This window comes from Astatotilapia calliptera, chromosome 6, assembly GCF_964374335.1.
Source record: "Astatotilapia calliptera chromosome 6, fAstCal68.1, whole genome shotgun sequence".
NCBI classification, from domain to species: Eukaryota; Metazoa; Chordata; class Actinopteri; order Cichliformes; family Cichlidae; genus Astatotilapia; species Astatotilapia calliptera.
This window is the reverse complement of record NC_137427.1, coordinates 7,565,019-7,584,744: the sequence shown is the minus strand read 5'-3', so window position 1 is coordinate 7,584,744 and position 19,726 is coordinate 7,565,019. Positions and strand designations below refer to the sequence as shown.

Here is a 19,726-nt window from a genome sequence, read left to right as displayed (position 1 = left end):
TCTTTTCTATATACTTTCCCACACACACCGTAGTACTGCATGTATGCTGAAAATAGAAAGTAGCACTTGATTTGTAGAGATTCAGACCAAGGAGTTTTGTATGATTAGTTTATCGACAGTATTGCATGTAGGGAATTCCACTTTAATATCTTGCATTAGAAGTTTTTGTTCCAGTAAGCAAACAGAGAATTTATAGTGAACACTTTGGGAAATAAACCTTGTTCGCTGTAAATCTATCTGGTAAGTCCTAGCAGATGTCATGACTGAAGCAATAAAATACGTATCAAAGAGTGTAGTGAACACCGCTTTTCATTTCAGCTTAAATAGCAGAGGCAGTGTAACACTTATTCTGAAATATAAAAAGAGGAAGAGAAGACACTCAGAGATGATCACTGTTATTATAAAAACGTTTCTCTTGCCTGCTTCTGTTCTCTGAAGAGCACTTTAATGAGATTGCTAATGTGTGGGTCATTAAAGAAACATTATGATGTCACAGCGCTCTCAGAGCACCATGCTGAGTCATTACTGACGACAAAAGATACAATTCTAAAATCTTTGCTCCAGAGCATACTGCAGATCACGTCAATTCATCCCCCTCATATCACCAAAATATATTTACCCTTTCAAAACAAAGAGTGCACAAGTTAGTTGCAAGGTGAGGCAGTGAATTAGACATAGTTTCCCATAAATTCCTACAAATCCTCAATCAGTATGATATGTGAAATGTGGGAAATGTATAATATGTAATATATTATGTTATATATTTTAAAAAATGAACTGAATAGAATAGAATAGGGTGATACAGCAGTGACAACAACCATTTGAGCAGATGTTGTCCCAAGCATCACACTGCCTGTATATGCACATAGTGAATCCTGCTGCCTTTTTTCCCCTTTTGTGATTCAGTTCAGACCACCTTCTTTCACTTATCCATGATCCATGTTTGAAGCTTACATTTAACATGTACACGTACATTTAGGCAGTGTATATGGATCCGTACAGCCTTCTACATGTAAAACTGCAACAATTCAAACAGTGCTATAAACAGTACTTTAGCCAGCCTTCTGTTTAGCTGCACATTTGCAAGCTGCTTTGCAACACATTGTGCTTTCCACATATGCGTGTGGTATGACACGAGTTCCTGGGAAATAACAATGTTCTATGACAATAGTGGTCCTCACAGAACTGCTGTTTTGGTGAAACATAGTCTCAGTCGTTCGGCCACCACAGTTAAACATCACTCTCATCTTTATGCTTACCCATTTTCTTTAGATTCATCTCTTTTAAGAACTCATTGTCACCTGTCAGATAACATATCCTGAGAGGTGCTACTGTCAAGAAGCAGGCTACTGTCAATCAACGTTACTGTATTTGTTTCACCTGTTGGTGATTTTAATGCGTGATTGGTGTGTGGTTAATGTTAGTACAAGTCTCCAGGGAATGAATGCTACATAATTTGATTACTTCCTGAGGGAAAAAAGCAAGTGTGAGAGTGCATCTGTGTATTTATGATCGTTTTTTCTTCCCTTTCTAATCTGTCCATGATTTTAACATCAGCTATAGGCCAACCAGACAACCTGTTTTATTCTCTGTGTGTGTATACTTCTTCCCCCTCCTGTGGCCCCAGCTTGTGTCAGGCAGTGGGCCCAGCAGGATTTTCCTTGCATTTCCATATCATTGATAATTGACTGGCTCAGGGAATGAAGGAGTGGAATGGCAGAGCAAATGCTTTCCTGCTACTGCAGCTGCTCCTGGCTGCCAGGGCAACTGGGGCAGAAAATCGGAGCTATCGCTTTGTCATAATCAACATTCTGGTTTCCAATCTACCCAAACCTTTGTGTCTTCCATCCTTTCTTTTTTTCCTTGTCAAATAGACTTTTCCAGTGAAAAGCCTGTTCCTTTTAATCACCTGAGCCTTCCTGTGCAAACATACTAAGTCCACCATCCCTTGCAGGAACCCTGAGTCTTTAGCACTAAAGAACTTTGTAAGTGGTTTTAGTGTTTGGGTCTTTAAAAACTGTGTCCCTTTTTTTGCATCTAAGATCTATTCTGTAAACTCAGTCTGGCAAGACCTTTTGCATGAGAAACAAATAGACAATTGCTGCTCTGTCATTAAAATAATTTCCATGTAGTATTCTGTTTTACATTTCTGAGACCAGGGAATTTATACTGGCATCACAATACACAACCTGACCATAGAATTACAAAAAAAAAAAAAATGGATTTAGCATGTCTCAGAACATTTCTCTTTGATATTTACAACTCACCCTTTATTAGCCATTTAGTTCTTTCGCTTAATGTCCCACCTCCTATCCTTTTTTGTGTCTCATTTTTATCTCCATTAACAATAGCTACTGAGGAACGCTACTTCCTTCATTCAGCCACACTGGGTAATTGCTGGCGTGTGAGATTGTGCACCAGCCTTTCAATGTCACCCTTTTGCTTAAGTTTTTACTTGGATGCTTCTTTACCCCGTGTGTCTGTGTGTCCGTGGGTGAATATAGACCTCATGTTCAATTTTCAAAGATGAAACCCTATAAGTAATCTCAAGACAGAAAGAGTTATATGTGCATGAATTGCTAGTGATGTAGTCCAATACAAGTAGAAAATAAAAATAAGAAATGTCCTTAATATTTACTGTTTTATGAAAAAAAATATGAAAAGGTGGGGCAGTTCTATTACCTCATGCAACATGAAGTCATCATTAGGTCAGATTTTTCTATACTAGTGCTACTATGAGTCGGAGGCATGTTGGCATCAACAAAGGAGATGTCACGGTCTTTGGAAGCCTATTTGAAAACCATTTCATTTGTCACACTCTTTAGTGACTTCATTATGTGACCTTTGTGTTTTATGTACATTGAATGAAACATTAGTTACCATAAAACAAAAAAGCATAAATAAATAGAAAAAAATACATATAAAAAGGAGACATACAGAGATTTCTAGTTTTATTGATCCAGTTTGCTTAGGTGCAATGAATCTGGTTATAACCTGTTTGGTCAGATATTAAGCTAGCTAATGATGTGGAATAACTCTAAAAAGAATAGCTTATAGCTAAAACATACTCTAAGGTAATTTAATTCTTGGGCAAATTCAATATTTGCCCCCAAAACTCTAGAAGGAGCTTTTTTTCTTTTCTTTTTTTTTTGTCGATGTAAAGATAAAGAAAGAAACTCATGGGTACACAGCCAGGGGCAAATGTTCTTATTTTAACTCTCTTGCTGTTTGGAGTGAAAAGGTCACTGAACACACACCAAAGCGAAGCTGCTAAATGGATGTGAAAATGACTCCAGTTTGACAAAGAGGATTGATATTTGTTAGCGAATTTGTCTGTAAGTGTGAGTAGTCAGATATATGTGCCGTGCATTAAGTTTTGGTCTATTACCTCTGGCTTAAAGGGCAGCACTGATTCCACGGTGACTTAGCAGTCAAGCAACATAAAGTGATATACTCATTCATAAGAAAAAAACATGTACTTAATGCATTGCAGTCAGGGATGAATACCATCATTTAATGTGATGGATTTTCCACTACAGTCAACCATTCATTTACTCATCAAAAGAGGGGAAGATAGAAATAACAGATATAAAGCTGATATTAAGCGACAGAGAAAAAAAAAGAAGAGAAAAAAACTGTGGACTCATCTGTGTATTCCAGATCCTCAAGAATTTTGATAATTTCTTGTATAATTAAGGCACAAACTGCTCTACCGACCTTCCCTCAGCACTCATGACCTTAATGTGAACTCATTTTCTTAATTAACTTGGATTGGGAGTGAATGAGACTAATTACTGAAGTAGTCTGCAATTTTAAGTCCATCCAGAATCTACATTTACAACCATCGTTGGATAACAAGACTCTAAAAGCATCCACTTTCAGTTTGTTTACATTGACACAGAAGAGGCATAGGTTGTTTGTGTGTTAGATAAACATGAAGGTTTTCCTTACTTGACAGGAATGTGTTTATCTATGTGTGTTTGAGACAGATAGGCTGGGCTGTCCCCCTGGGCAAATCTTGGCAATACCAGAGCAGTGATCAGGTGCTGGCATAAGATGGCATTTAATGAGACACACAAAGCCAACAAAAGCAGCCGAGTGGCAGATTTTCAAGCATGTGACCTGCATGTGTGTTTGTGTGTAGGTGCAGGATGATTCACCTTACAGTTCTTCTTCCAGCTGCTGTTAGCTCAAACTTAATTAGCAGAGAGAGTGGGATTCCATCTTCTTCACTAAATCGCCATGAGTTGTTTACGAGTCAACCGACTGCTCATTTGATTGCCTGCATAAATGACACAAAGCAAATGAATCTGAACTGTCTGCTCTGTGTCAGATGGGCTGGCTGCTGGCCTGTTGTGCCTCAATAAATCAACCCCATTCTTCACACTCTATTTGTTTTCTACTAGTTGTCTTTTAAACAGTGACACGATGCATTTTATATTACATATGAGAAAGGTAAAGTTGCTTGACCGATTGGGAAGCCTGGTCATTGTCAGTTGGTCAAATTCTCTGTCTGTTACACTGCTGACAACTGGTAGTGATGTGATTATAACTGAAGGCGATAGATATTTCTCAGTATCCAAATACTGTATGGAACATTTTAAAAATCGATAGTTAGATCATCTCATCTGCTCAGCTTGTACTGCAAGTAATTAGATAGATTGTGCTGCAGTAAGTGCTTTTCTCCTACTTTACCTTTTATAAGTGAAAGGTGATAGCTTTGGAATAAAAAAATACATAAAAATAATTGCGTGAGTATCTTCAGCCTTGTGGATTCAGGCTCTAATCAAGGTCTACGATGCCCACATACATTATAACCTCTAATCAGATTTAGTTTCAGGAAGTGATGTGCCAGAGTCTACAGCATAGTTCCAGTCACTGGATGCTTTTATCATCCCCTGCTCAGTGTATTTATATTATTATGATTGATTCCGTTTCTTTGTGTTATACAACCACACCCAGCCAAAAAGATCGGAGCACGGCATGCATATGTATATGGACATAACATGGCTTGCATAGCGTAAGTGTCTTTTTCTGTCTAGTCGAATGAATGAAGCATCAGTTCCGCTCTCTGATGAGTAATGATAATGCACTACCTATAAAACTGTGTAATGCGCTTCTTGGAAACTTACAGGTCACTGCTTCCTGAAAGTTTATCTTAAGCCATTAATCATAAACCAAAGTGCTTCACCACATCAGCACTATTGCAAGTAAAGCAATAAGTACTGCAGTCCATCACAATTATTTGCTCCTTGTGTGAACATGTAACTTCAGAAGGGTTGAGGAAAGGAAAAAAAAGTGGGTCGCTTCAGCAGCTGGTGTGTATCTTAGCGTGTATCTTTTAAAGTTAGTCTTCTCATTATTAAATTCCTTCTTTGTTGTACTATTCCTGTCATGGCTTAGCAAGCAAACACTGTCTGTTAAAACTCAAACAGGATTTTATGTACTAGAAATTCAGCTCTGGAACAACCTACTTGGTATTTATTTCAAGTTTTGTGGTTTATATAACGTTTTTAGAGTTACCTTACTTGTTGAATATGCAAACCACCGCTCTTTCTTACACTTGCAATATTCGTGTAAGTGACGATGAAGTGCAGTCCGTGCAGCATGCCATCACTTTGTGGTGGGGTAACAGATTCAAGCGAGCATCTCCCCACCACACTCATCACTGAATAAAACATGTAACAACCTGTAACTCTGAACTGGAGACAACACAGCCAAGTTTAATCTTCTTTTTCATTATGCTTTTTTTTTTTTTTTGGCATCATTCGTATTTGACGAGTGTCGAATTGCACTGAGCTGCACTACTTTGGAATATTTAACATTAATAATAAGACCATGCATGTAATTTCCTAATCATAGAGGCTAGTACTGCTCACACAGAAATGTATTTTATTTTTTATTTCTTTATTTTTTTCTCTGATTGGGGACCAGATCTGTCCTCCCCCCTACATCCCACAGTATGACAAGCCAGCCCTCTTCTGTCCCGCCCTCAGCCCATCTCGGCTCGGGCAGGATCCATCTCTGCGACGGGACACGCACGAAAAGAAGGTGCAGAGAAACCCAACAGGCGACAGAACCAAGACAAGGAAAAAAACAAAACAAACACACACACACACACACACATATTCGACACAAGGTGGTGTTTCGCAGCGTGAAGGCGGTGCGTGTTGTACAAAGCCACCAACAACCGACCGTCCTTCATTATTTAAACTGCACATCACGGCGGTGACACTCCGGAGGTCTCACTTGGCTGCTGAGATGCATGCAGGGATGAACAGTCAGATAATTTGATCTTCGCTGTGGAAATATCCACTCGGTCTCGTTGATGACAGGAGGAAAGATGAAGTTTGCGGTTGCGGTGTTGTGGTTCTGCGTGGCTCTTGGGAAAGCTACGATGCAAGGTAAGAATCTGGAAACACTCGTCTTTAAACTGTTGAAGCTGCACAACTGTCAGGACAGAAAATCTAATTTGTACAAAACAAAAGCTCAAACTGACAGAAGATTGAGCAGGAGAATTGCGTCTAGTTAAATCGAAACACGTTATATCCTCAATATTCACACTAATTGGCTAACGTGCCACGGCTCTGCCCAGTGAGAAAGGTGTTTTAAAAAGAGGCGATCATGCTATGTAGTTTAAATATGATTATAGTTTTTAATCAGGGCGCAGGACAAAACGATGGGGTCAGGTGAAAGAGCATGTTTATGATTTATTAAAGAGTGAGTTCACAGCGCCCCCCCTTGGGATGTGTGACTAAGAATGGGCTTTATAACACTACAGTAGAACAATAAGGGACGGTATAAATACAATACATATTCACAGCAATGGGAGAGAAGAATTCCCTTACATAATAAAGCCGTGAGCGGGCTATGCCTCATAGAATTTGATATGAAATATATTGAGCAAAATACTGTGACACAGAGATGGCAGAACAGAAGTCCACGATCAAACTGCTGTCTCTTCTTCCTGCTGTCATGTGTGTGTGTGAGCGTGGGCAGATATTACTTTAACACGCAGACACAAATTAACAATCTAAAGTTGTTTATCTGTTTGTGTGTTTGTGCACATGCCTGTGTAAATCCACTTCATCTCAGTGGCCTTGACCTTTTGCCTTAATACTTCATGGTTTAGACGGACAAGGTGCTGGAAGCTTTCTTCAGAGATTTTGGCTCATACTGACATTATAGCATCTATTACATGCTGCAGATATGTCAGTTGCGCATCAAAAATGTGAATCTCCCATTCCATTATATAACAAAGGTGGAATGAGATCCGATGTATGAACTTTGTGACGTGGCACATTATCCTGCTGGAAGAAACCATCAGAAAATGGGTACACTGTGGCGATAGAGGTATGAATGCAGTCAGCAACAATGTTTAGGAAGGACATAGTGTTTAAATGATGCTCAAAGTGTGCCAAGAAAGTATATTATAAGATGCTCTTTGCATACTTTGGTTGTAATGAATGGTTAGTTGAGTTACTGTTGCTTTCCTGTCAGCTTGGCAGTTTTACTCCGAGAACTGCTGCTCACGGGATATTTTATCTTTTTCATACCATCCTCTGTAAACCTTCCCTGTAGATCAGCAGTTTCTGAACTACTCAGACCTGCCTGTCTGGCACCAACAGCCATGCCACATTTAGAGTCACTTAAATCACTTTTCATGGATAAGGGGAAATGCTGAAATTACCCCTCAGCATTCAAAGCTCGCTTCCTACTTTTCCATTATTATAACAATGAAAAGATAATACTTCATTAGTCCCCTAGTGGTTAAGTGATACAACCTGTAGTTTCTTTAAATATGATTCTTTAGTATGTGAATTACCCCCCCCCCCCCCGAAAATCCTAGTGATTACCATATATGTCATGAGTGACCTGGTGAATGTTAAGAGGTTCAGCTTGACTGTTTTTGCATAATTCTGTTGACACACAGACAGACCAATAAACATCAAAACCTCTGTCAACTTGCTGAGACTGAAACAGTGACAGTGGAGTTAGAATATAAAGTTAAAGTGTTGTTCATATGCACTGGTGTGTGACCAAAAAAGGTGTTCCCCTCCAGTTTCCTTCTCTCATATTACCCCTCGCAGTGGTGCATCCTGCTGTCGCTCTATGTGAACAGATGGTAGTCACATCAAGGTGATCATACCAGTTGTCACCCATGGGGTGCTTCAAATTGAGGAGGAGGCAGGGTGCATGTTTGCATGCTGGGTCACTCCTTTGTCTCTATCAATCATCAACAAATCTCTTTTACTCTCTCAGACACACACACACACACACACACACACACACACACACACACACACACACACACACACACACACACACACACACACACACATTCGACCTAATGCATTATAATTTCCCCACAGAGAAGCAACCGCATCCTTCCAACCATCACAGTGTGTGTGTTCTGATCAATACTTTCCTCTTTACCTTTGCTCAGTCAAATATGCACACACTCACATAGTGCAGGGTCAGTAAGCGTCTCTCTGAGGGAGGGCGTTGGCCCTTGTAGAGGAATCCATCCCTGTGGTGTTTGACTACAGGGGCTCCTGGGTTTTTGTTGATGAGAATCTCGAGATGGGCTGCTTCCTGTTGTGATGGGAGATAGATGGATTCAGCTGAGTGTGTTGTTGCCCCATTTCAAGTCTTTACAAACTGAGAGCGGATCTGATGCAATAGTAGGTAATCTGTCTGCGTATGAACACAGCATGTGCTTTAACTTATGGCAGCACACCCAACAGAGAACAAGAGGAATCTAAAAATGAAAAAAATACACGGTATATTTGTGTCCATGCACACACACACACACACACACATGCATGCACGCACACACACCCTTCACATTTTACCCACACTGTATTTTTTTTGTCCTTTGCATGTTTTTTCCCTCAATTGATGACCAATAACTATCAAATGTTTGCATAATTTTTTTTTAAAAAAAAGCAAATTTATATCTGTTATATGTACAAACATTCAGAATGTTCATTCATATCCTTATAGATTCAATGGCAGCTTTGAGTCTGTACAGGTAAGTCTCTACAGGACATGTCTGAACTGGGGCAATTTATTGAAATACTTCCAAGGTGTTCTTCTCAGGCACCATTATATTAAATGGGAAGCATCTGTAAACTCTCATCTTTTAGTCTTTCTACAAATATTGCATAGGGTTAGGTTTAGACTCTTGGTAGGGTTAATGATGAGAAACCTGTCCTGAAGCCATGCAAGTGTTGACCTAGCTGGATGCTTCACTTCACTGTCATGCTTTAAGTTTCAGCATCACCACTTCATGAGGTATTTACATTTCAGAACTTCTTCAAGGACCTCTCTGCATTTGGCTGCAATCATTGCTATTCTTTCACCCATTTCTCTGTCCGTGACACAGAGACACATTCCTACAGTACAGTTAATTGCATGGATTGTACCCACCAGATAATGAGTAGGGATGGGAGTAGAAAACCATTTCCAGATTTTCTAATTAATCTGAATGATATGACTCCAAGCTTTTATTATTTTTACCAGTGCCAGCATGCATAATCATATACAAGCCTTTCATTTTCCTCATTTTCTTTATTGTGTTCTGGCTCAGAGATGATTGATAAGGAATCAACAAGGGAGTCAATAAAGCATGGAGTGAGCTTGGAGCTTGGAGTTCTGCTGAAATAGTTCCGTTTGTCTTTCAGACCCACTCAGTCTGTTTCTTTTATAGATATTGCACAAATACAAGAAAGCAGTCCTACATATTAGCTTAATATGCATGTTGAAGGACATGTCCCGGTCAAAATGGACTCCAAGATTCTGCAGAGAATTACTAGAGGCCAATGTAATGAAATCTAGAGTAAGTATCTGGTTAGAAACCAAGTTTGTAAGACCAAATAAAATAAAAAGAGTTGACAGTCTCACAAGTCTCTTTTACTCAAGTGACTTCTGTCTAGGTATTCTACCATAAAAGCTTGAGCTGTTGAAAGCGTTGTCATTCTGGCAGGTTTTCTCTTCACTTCAGGACTTCTGAACTTTTGTTATTGCAACTGTCAGGTCTCTAGTCATCTTTCATTACAAGGCTGTTCTTGCTTGCTAAGTCATTTTGGCTCGAATTATTGTGGCCACTAGATCATTATTTACCATAGCCCTCCCAAAAAGCCAAAAACAGAATAAATTATTGCAGATTACATTTTAAATGCAATCTAAAATAAACCTAGTTTCCTATATTATTTATTAATAATTATATAAATAGGGATGCCCTTCTTATCTCCCTCTCCAGCTAAAATATTATATCACGACTGTATACCAAAATGTAGGACGAAAAGAAGATTGCATTGCTTAGCAGAGAGCAATGTCGCTGCATTAAGATGCAAGTGGAAGTGGGAGTTTGTTTTCTCACTTCTATCTTTTTTTCTGCCTGTTCTCATTCCCCTTGCCCCAGTTAGTGTACCCTTCTGTAGCAACCTCTCCCCTTCCCCCTGTTTCTGTCTCTCTTATATTCTAGAGGGAATTGCTTTGGGTCACTCTGTCTCACTCTTTCTCTTATCAGCACTCTCCACTCCTCTGCAGCATTCCTCTCATTTTAGAGGCTGTTGATTCAAACTTCTCTTTTCTGTCTATCAGCTTCTGTTGCAACACTACCATAGGCTGTGCCAAATATCGGGCTCTTATGCAGACAATTGCTCCAAGCTTTGAGCTGATAAAGCCACAGAGTTACTGTGGGAGGCTCTTGTGTGACTCTCAAGTACAAATACCACATAATGCTCTGAGCGTCCAACGGATGCTGCTGTCATTTGCATCTTAGTTACACACAAAGAGTAGTTTTTTTCTACTCAGTCTAGGTTTCAAACTCATACATGTATATTTTAGCAAAGATGAACTAAACTGAAATTCACATCATAATCTTGCATGTTCTCCTCTATAACTGTTTACCTAAAAAAAAAAAAAACATCTCCCGGCTTGTTGAAATGAATGCACTGTTCCTTCATTGTGCTGTTTCCTGTTCAGCATGAGCGTCACTCTTTAACTGACTATTATGTCTTGTGCCTGACTGCACAAAGCGCTCTGAGCTCTTTTTGTTTCCCCTGGCGATTGTTCTGTCTGAGGTGATCATGTCAGTATGATCATCTTGTCAGCCTTGGGAGCTTAGATGCATTTGCTCGGCCATGACCAGCTGTCAGTCCGAGGCTGACTGTGTGTTCATGCCTGACTCTAAGGCCCTGACTTAATTTTTTATCCCACTTATTTTTGAGACTCCGGAGACATGTGGTAGAGCTCGTTCATGCATAACTTAAACATGTAAAACTTGGAAAAGTGTGACAGTTATGTGCAGATCTGTTTTGCACATGAATGTTGAGTGTATATGAGGTAAGTAGCCATCTGTTTAGAGGTTCAACTAGTTTTACTTTTAAGTAATGCACTTTATGATGTACAATCAGGTCAACAAAGTTTGGGCCTTTGACATTTTTATATATAATTTTGCCACCACAGTGGATTAATTCAGAGGGTCTCACACAAGTGTTAAATTAACTTGCTAGCCCATGACAGCCATTTTTACACATAGGCCTCTATTTTCAGAGGCTCAAAAGTAATTTGACAATTAAGGAAATAAAATATCTGGAAATGATTCCAAGTGCTAAACTTGCTATGACGTGTTAGTGTGTAAATGTGAACACTGTAAAAATGAAACCTGTTAAATATCATCATATTACCACCATCATTTTGAGCCTTACTAAGCTGCTAGTGTGGCGGTGTCTTATACAGTAAAAGGTTTGCACAGCTGCACAGTAATGAAACAGCATGTTAGAAGAGCAGCATTGAAAGCCACAATGGTCAAAAGAATGTGAAATCACTGAGTGTAAATGACCTTAATTTAGGTAAATAAAGAGCTGAGTTTAATCATTGTACTTACACACATCAAAAGGAGAGGGGGGGGGGGGTCAAATGTTAAGTTCAGGTACAGTCTGTGTGAAATATGAGTAATTATTGTTGTATTGTATTGTATCTTTATTTGTTTCAGACATATAAAACAAAAAAACAATATATACACACTACATATATTTTCATTTACAGATACGAATATATATGTAGATATACACACACACACGTATGTGTTCAGATAAACAAAAAAAATATAATGAAATAAAACAAAATCGTCTGACATAATGTAACACTGTTTGGTCTGAAAAGGAGTAGGAAGAAGTATGAACATACTTATTAATTCCTACCCCTGCTCAACATCTTATTGATCCCACATAATTCACCTAATTCCCATCATCACATACTCCACACAATACACGAGGAGAACCTATATAAACATGGCTACCGTGATTGATATAATTTGGATATAATTTGATATTTTTATACATACAATGGGTGATCATCTTTATCGGTATCATATTCTTCCAAAATCAGTTTTCGAAGTATTTTCATGAACTTACTAATTCGTGAGCATTGCTGTAGATCTATAGTAAAACTATTCCACAGTTTTACCCCATAAATAGTGACACAAAAGGTTTATGTGATGTGTGTAGTGATCTGCATTGATTCCAGAAGCACATCTATTCCTTTACAAGTGTGTGGCAGCTGCTGCTGCTTTTTACGACGTACAACAGTCTTACATTTTTCCTTTCTGGCCTTATCCCTACTACCTTCTCCCCCTCCTTCCAGTCCAGGAAGATTTTGTGTCGCTGGCAGAGTTGGAGGATTCTCTGCTGAGGAACCTTTTCAGAGGTTACCAGAAGTGGGTGCGGCCTGTTCAGCACGCCAATGACACCATCACTGTACGCTTTGGACTAAAGATCTCACAGCTGGTTGATGTGGTGAGGAAATAACATGCACATCCATAAACCTGCAGGAGGTATACAGTGTGTATAGTAATGCCAAGTTAGTTAAATTGCTCTATACATTGCCTCTGCTTGTTGACACTGCTTACTCTACCCAATATTTTTATATAATATTAGGTCACAATTACAAGGATTTGGGTAATTTTGTCAGTTGGTATTGATCAAATTCTTGAGCAAAGTAGATTCAGGTGAATACACAGCTGTGTCTGTGACTCTGCATAAATTAACATAGATTAATATGTAATATGGTTAATACAATCCTGTTATAATCGTCTGAGGAGAAATGGGTTATTCACAGGAACAAGAGAGAGGAGTGTGTGGAAATAAGAAAAGAGGAGAGACAGCAGCAGGAGAACTAGAAGATAGGTAAGCAAGGCAATAGACAGATGGAGCTTACAATAGGTGTAAATGTTATATATGGAGGTAAAAAACAAATTATTGTAGAGATGAAGCCTTCAGTGAGGATAAACAAGGAGAAGGGTGTCGAGAGGGATTTAAAGGACCTCAAAAGGAAGAGAGAGTAACAACAAAGAGAGAAGAAGAAAGACTAAAAGTGAAGTCCAAAGTGGACTTGTACATGCAGTGGGAGAGGAAGTAATGAGGCCATCAAGCTGAGAGGAATCAGATTTCATTTATTATTCACACAAGTATGTGCTCACAAAGCTGCTTGTCCCAAGTCTAAAGAAGGCAACAGTTTTACTACATCAGCATTTCACATTTGTACTTCTCCCTGAAAAGATAACATTTAGAAGAGTGCCATCTTCTGGTTTTCTGTCTAAACTGCAAATATTTATACCAAATTAATTAAATGTTGCAGTCAGGTATGCCTCACAAGCTCACGAGGGTAGACAAAATCGATTTCATAGATTTTCATCTTTCTTAATACTTTATACTTTTTCTGCTCTCAAACTCCACATGGAATGTATTCTGTCTTTGACCTTCTCCTGGTAATCCTCTACCACCCTCTCAAATGTGTTTTTATACAGTGGGTTTCATTATTTTGTATAGCACAAGATAGGAGTAAGATTGCAGGAATAGTAAACCATGTCTTTATTATATACTATTTTCCAAGTGAAAGTGTCATTTGGAGTAACCTATCTCTTTTTTTTTTTTGTCTAATATTGTTTGTACTCAAAAGTGAGAAACTCTAAAATATGTGCGAGACCCCAAAAGCTGTTCCACTGCACTTATTAAGTAGGAAGCTGAAGAAGCAATTAACCCATCAACCTTTTTAGGCTTATGTCCTTTCTTCAATGCCACTCAGCTTTTTGTCTCCAGCTTTGGGTTTGCTGCTCACCTCCTCATTAGCTTCACTTATCATTTCAAGTAAGTAGATTTATAAATAATGAACTTGGTATTTTATTCTTTTTTTGTCTTGCAGGATGAAAAGAACCAGCTAATGACTACAAATGTTTGGCTCTGGCAGGTGAATACTAGCTCTACTGCTTACAAATTATAGGATCTTTAATTTTCAGTAAGCTAATTTTTACTGTTATTATTCACATTTTGATAAGGGTTTTTTTTGGTGTCCATGGACAAGAAGATATAAATGAATGAGACTACATGATTAAATAAAGGCATAAATGTACCATTGTGTATATATAAAATAATGATTATTATGGAGTAATTATCGATTTATTATTATTATTTTTAAAAGACAATAAAACTTGAGCACATGAATCTCAATAAAACATTTTCCATTTACGCATATTTCCAGAGGCACATTGTGAGGAGAGGCAAGAAATGTGCCCATCTTTAACACACTGTTAAATTTTGCTTTTGTATATTTTATTACATTTGGAGAGGTTCAAAGTCCATTTAAGAGGAGGCTGGATCCTGAATGACTGCACTACAGCAAGAGATGATCTTTTGAAACCTGTGTCGGACTCACGGAACAATACATCTCTGGCCTTGGTCAATAGTAAATTGGCTGACACAAGATGTATAATAGATAAAGATAATAAACATGCATAGATATATAATAGATGGGGGTAGCTTTAACCTTTACATACTGCTTTTGCCTTTTTTTTTATTTTCAGCCTTTCAGTAATAACCTTTTAATGATTCCCAATCCATCCTTTAAAATGTCTCACACTAGTGTTACTTTCTACAAGAGATATCAGACGTCAGATCAGCAAAAGAACAGCAAAAAAGTATTAAGAATTGGTCCCATTCTTATTACTGTTTACACCTGATTGTAAACATTACTTTATATCTGCCGCATTGTACAGTTTCTTTAGTGTTAATTATTCTAATTATAAATTATTTAGTAAAAATTCTGTGAGTGAGCTCTTGATAGAAATAGAAAGTCGTTTTTTTAAACCACAATGACAAGGGCAAAAAATAAATAATCTTAGATTGTATTTGCAAGTAAAATCACCAGTATACTTCTCCTTAAAAATAAGGAGAAGTATACTGGTGGAAAACATATTCTAGTGTCCGTTCCATTCCTGCTGAGCGACCTGCCTGGTGCTGTCCATGGTGCTGCGCATGGATGGTACCATGGACAGTACCATGTGTGCAGAAACTGCATGCACTTAGCTTGTAGGCTTAATGTATCAGTGGGTCATTGTGGTATTGTTTGTGTTTTTATAGGAGTGGGTTGATGTGAAGCTGAAGTGGAACCCTGATGATTATGGGGGCATTACCTCTATCAGAGTGCCTTCGGAGACAATATGGCTGCCTGATATTGTTCTGTATGAAAAGTGAGTTGCACAACACTCTACACACATTGGTACCACATTCTGAGGCATTGCTCAGTGGCTTTGTTTTTTGCCTCCCTTGCCTCACTTTTGTGACTTCAGCCTTTTTTCCTCTCTCTTTTCCATTTCTTTCCATTTTCTCCCAGTGCTGATGGTCGCTTTGAAGGTTCACTGATGACTAAAGCCATTGTGCGCTGGGATGGCACCATAACATGGACTCCACCCGCCAGCTATAAGTCGTCCTGCACCATGGATGTCACCTTCTTCCCCTTTGACCGACAGAACTGCTCCATGAAGTTCGGTTCCTGGACTTATGATGGAAATATGGTGGATCTTGTCCTGGTGGACCACTACGTGGATCGTAAAGACTTCTTTGATAATGGCGAATGGGAGATCCTCAATGCCACTGGAGTAAAGGGAAGTAGGAGGGATGGGGTTTACTGGTATCCATTTGTCACATACTCCTTCATCCTTAAAAGGTTGCCCTTGTTCTACACCCTCTTCCTCATCATCCCCTGCCTTGGCCTGTCCTTCCTTACTGTGCTGGTATTCTATTTGCCATCAGACGAAGGAGAGAAACTTTCACTTTCAACATCGGTGCTGGTATCGCTCACTGTGTTCCTGCTGGTCATAGAAGAAATTATCCCTTCATCCTCAAAGGTGGGTAATCTATGTCAGTGTTTCTCCATAGTCAAGTTTTTACTGGGCTATATTATGATTATTATTTATTTATTTTTGAATCCATTTTTCTTTCTTCTGTGTTCAGTTATCCTAACTACAATCTTAATTACAGCATGCTCTAATTAAAATGGAGCACAACCCCAACCTTCTCAATTACCTGCTGTTTGAACTGCATGTCAGCTCTATTAACCAAGCAGCAGAGAAAAACAAAAAAGCCTTCAGAAAAAACTACTTTCAAAGGCAATGACAGAATCAATGACTTTTCAGTCTGTAGCCCACTACGAGGCATATTTCATAGACTATTATAATGTTGCCTGAATGTTTTATTCAGGGTTAATATGTTATTACAGAGGATAGTTTAAACAAGAAGTAAGTAGAAATGCTATAAAAGTTCTTAAAATGTGTACCATGCTTTTTAAATGTATTAGACTAATTAGTATTTTTTTGCAAATGAATAAAATCTATATTTAACAAGCTTTGAAACACATCAGAAATGCACTTTGTTCATCATTAAATATTTTTAAAGCAATTTTTGTTAAATATAAACAAATTTCATCCATGACAGCAAAAAAAGAAAAAAAAAGGCATGAAATTGTATTTTAAACATCTACACTGGCATCTTACAGTGTTAAACTATAGCTCTTCTCTGAAACATGTGGGTGGGTACAGTCTCTGCTTCATTAACAGCTCCTTGAATCTCCTGATAGAGTTGCTAAGGTGAAACGACTTATACATCTTGGAGTCTAGGAGGTACACTGAGTTATATGATGTCACGTAATTCCAGTCATTTAGTAGCCACGAGCCTGAGCAGAGGTCTTTTCAAACATAATGCACAAAAGACTTGTAATCTTCTGCAGAGTACATGAGAAAAAGTAAATTCTACCACAAGGAATCAAAAGAATTTATTTATGTTATATACAGTGCATCCTAAAAAGCCAGTGAAACAAACTCAGGTCTCTTAAACCACTACTACATGACATAAATTTTTCTTTAAATTTGGCTAATATTCCAAATTTTGCTGATTAGTGAGTGGAGGAACTATCCTACAGTCTTGTTCATGAGTAATGATAATGGGGAAGTAACGGACAGATTGGGGCCACTGCTGCAGTTATATGGATGCTGCACCAGTCCAAAGTGGTGAAAAGATAGTTTAGGGGCGCTCTTGATTTACTGGTCGACCTGCGTCCACACCCTCACCTATGGTCACGAGCTTTGGTTAGTGATCGAAAGAATGACATTTACAGCTGGGGATGTCCTACTGGGGACGGACCCGGGGTAGACCCAGGATATACTTTGGTGCTCCCCTGGATAAGCTGGAGGAGGTGGTTCGGGAGAGGGAGGTCTGGTATCTGCTTAGGCTGTTGCCACCTTGACAGAGCCCCAGATAAGTGGAAGAAAAAAGATAGCTGGATGCATGGAAGTATTACTGATGTTTGTACACAGCTGAATACCTGTCTCATCTTTACATTTACAGGTGATCCCACTAATTGGAGAGTACCTGCTCTTCATCATGATCTTTGTCACATTCTCCATTATTGTCACTGTCTTTGTGATTAACGTCCACCATCGCTCCTCTGCCACCTATCACCCCATGGCACCCTGGGTAAAGAGCCTCTTTCTTCAGAGACTGCCCAGACTCCTTTGCATGAGGGGACACACAGACAGGTAACAAAGATCAGCTTTAGTTAAACAAATATTAGTTAAGAGAGTTAGTTATAAAATTTCCAACTAACCTTTGAAGCCTAACAGTTTCAGTTAGCAGCTACACATGCAAAATAAAAGAAATAAAATAACAGATTTAGTGTCATTATCTGCAGATACCACTTCCCAGACATTGAGATGCTAAGCCCAGAGCTGAAGCCCCGTCGAGGTGCGGGTAGGAGGGGCGTTCCTGGGCACTGTGGCGGTCAGCAGAGAGGCCCCCATGGAGGGAAGGAGGATGAAAACCAAGCTTGGTTGGCAATGCTGGAGAAAGCCACAAATTCCGTTCGCTACATCAGCCGTCATATCAAAAAGGAGCACTTTATAAGAGAGGTGGGCGTGGCCAAACGGGAGACTAGATGTGGGACGAATTGGGTTGGATGCGTGTTACATCATCTGTTTACTGTTACAGAAGTGGCACAGAGTCATTTACATGTCCCTAATGAGGGTTGTTTTACTGTGAAAAAAATGTTTGGCGCCAACACAGACTCACACCTGTGTACTTTTGTGTTTCTGTGTCTCTCTTTGTTTCATCAGGTTGTACAAGACTGGAAATTTGTGGCTCAGGTGCTGGACAGAATTTTCCTGTGGGCCTTCCTAACAGTGTCAATCCTGGGAACTATCCTTATCTTCACCCCTGCTTTGCAGATGTACCTCAGCACACCTTCATGAAGGCGCACACTCAAACTCATGAATACTATCCAACAGTTCGTTCTTGGTTTCCAGTCTGTCTTTAACTATGATTTATTGATAAAGCTCAATGAAACATTCATATTGTATCTTTCTATTGTAGAGACAAGCCCGGGCAACAAACTTTTACCTCCCTACAACATGGTTTGCAGCCTGTAATAACTACTGGAGACTGTAATGCTCTAGATGCAACTTGTCCTTTGCTGTGAAATGCATGTAGAGGGGTGCAGAGGAGTATAAGCAATAAACAGGTTAAGGTAGCGTGTATGATTTGAACATCTTTGTTTGTATAAATGTAAAAGTAATTATACATGCAACAAAATGCACAATGTCACTCCATGAATATTGAGCTGTTTTATGTGTCACATGCACTTTGTTGATTATTGTATGTTCTGTAATGATGATCAGAATAAAGAAAAAATTGAATACCACTATTTCTACGTCCTTTTTTGCGACACCCACACATGCTGAACAGGTAGAATAAAGTGTTAAATTGATATATATATAAATATGGTAAAATGATTAGTAGTAGTAATGATAATAATAATAATAAAAATAGATGTCTGGTACCCATAGTGTCCGCTAGATGGTAATCTAGCACTGTAAACTGCACCCAACAGCTTCAGTGTGCACTAGAATGTGTTATTGGTTGTAATGACACAGTATATACACTAAGTGGCAGCAGACATCCATTTTTTGTCACAAAGGCACACATGACGGTCTCTGCAGAACAGCAGTAGTCTTTGTTCAACAATGTGGTGGAATTAGCGTTGAGCAACAATGGCTGAGAAACAGTTTCTAAAAGGGTTCATTTTTTGCTTTCCAATTTGCCTACATAATAATGCAACAGATACAATTTACAATTTAAGACACTGTACATAGACTATAATAAGTTAGTAAAATAAAATCACTTGATATAATATAGAGGGATGTCTGATAGCTGCTTAGGGTGTTGCCACCTCGACCAAACCCTAGATAAGCAGGAGGAAAAGGATAGCTGGATGGATGGGTTGATGCCATGGTTTAGCATCAACCCTAGAGACCCCCTCACCCCCCAAGAAAAAATGGTGAGGTGCTGTGTCAGTCCTCATCAGATGAGCTCTGCACAAGGGCATATTATCA

The 19,726-nt window shown here is 38.9% G+C and overlaps 1 protein-coding gene across 1 annotated transcript; it reads left to right on the top strand.

The window, feature by feature from the left end:
• Positions 1 to 5,557: 5,557 nt before the first annotated feature.
• Positions 5,558 to 19,035, top strand: chrnb3a (cholinergic receptor nicotinic beta 3 subunit a). Its single transcript, XM_026169930.2, has 8 exons — positions 5,558 to 6,404; positions 12,655 to 12,806; positions 14,212 to 14,256; positions 15,426 to 15,535; positions 15,679 to 16,192; positions 17,688 to 17,878; positions 18,031 to 18,247; positions 18,452 to 19,035. The coding sequence occupies exons 1-8, from the start codon at positions 6,329 to 6,331 to the stop codon at positions 18,584 to 18,586; spliced, it is 1,440 nt and encodes a 479-aa protein (XP_026025715.1). The 5' UTR covers positions 5,558 to 6,328; the 3' UTR covers positions 18,587 to 19,035.
• The last annotated feature ends 691 nt before the right edge of the window (positions 19,036 to 19,726 follow it).

Excerpts from the sequence above, each read along its gene's own strand:
- chrnb3a (XM_026169930.2), top strand. The coding sequence starts at position 6,329 with ATGACAGGAGGAAAGATGAAGTTTGCGGTTGCGGTGTTGTGGTTCTGC. Across the intron at positions 16,193-17,687 it reads TTATCCCTTCATCCTCAAAG|GTGATCCCACTAATTGGAGA; the intron begins GTGGGTAATCTA and ends TTACATTTACAG. Across the intron at positions 18,248-18,451 it reads AGGAGCACTTTATAAGAGAG|GTTGTACAAGACTGGAAATT; the intron begins GTGGGCGTGGCC and ends TTGTTTCATCAG.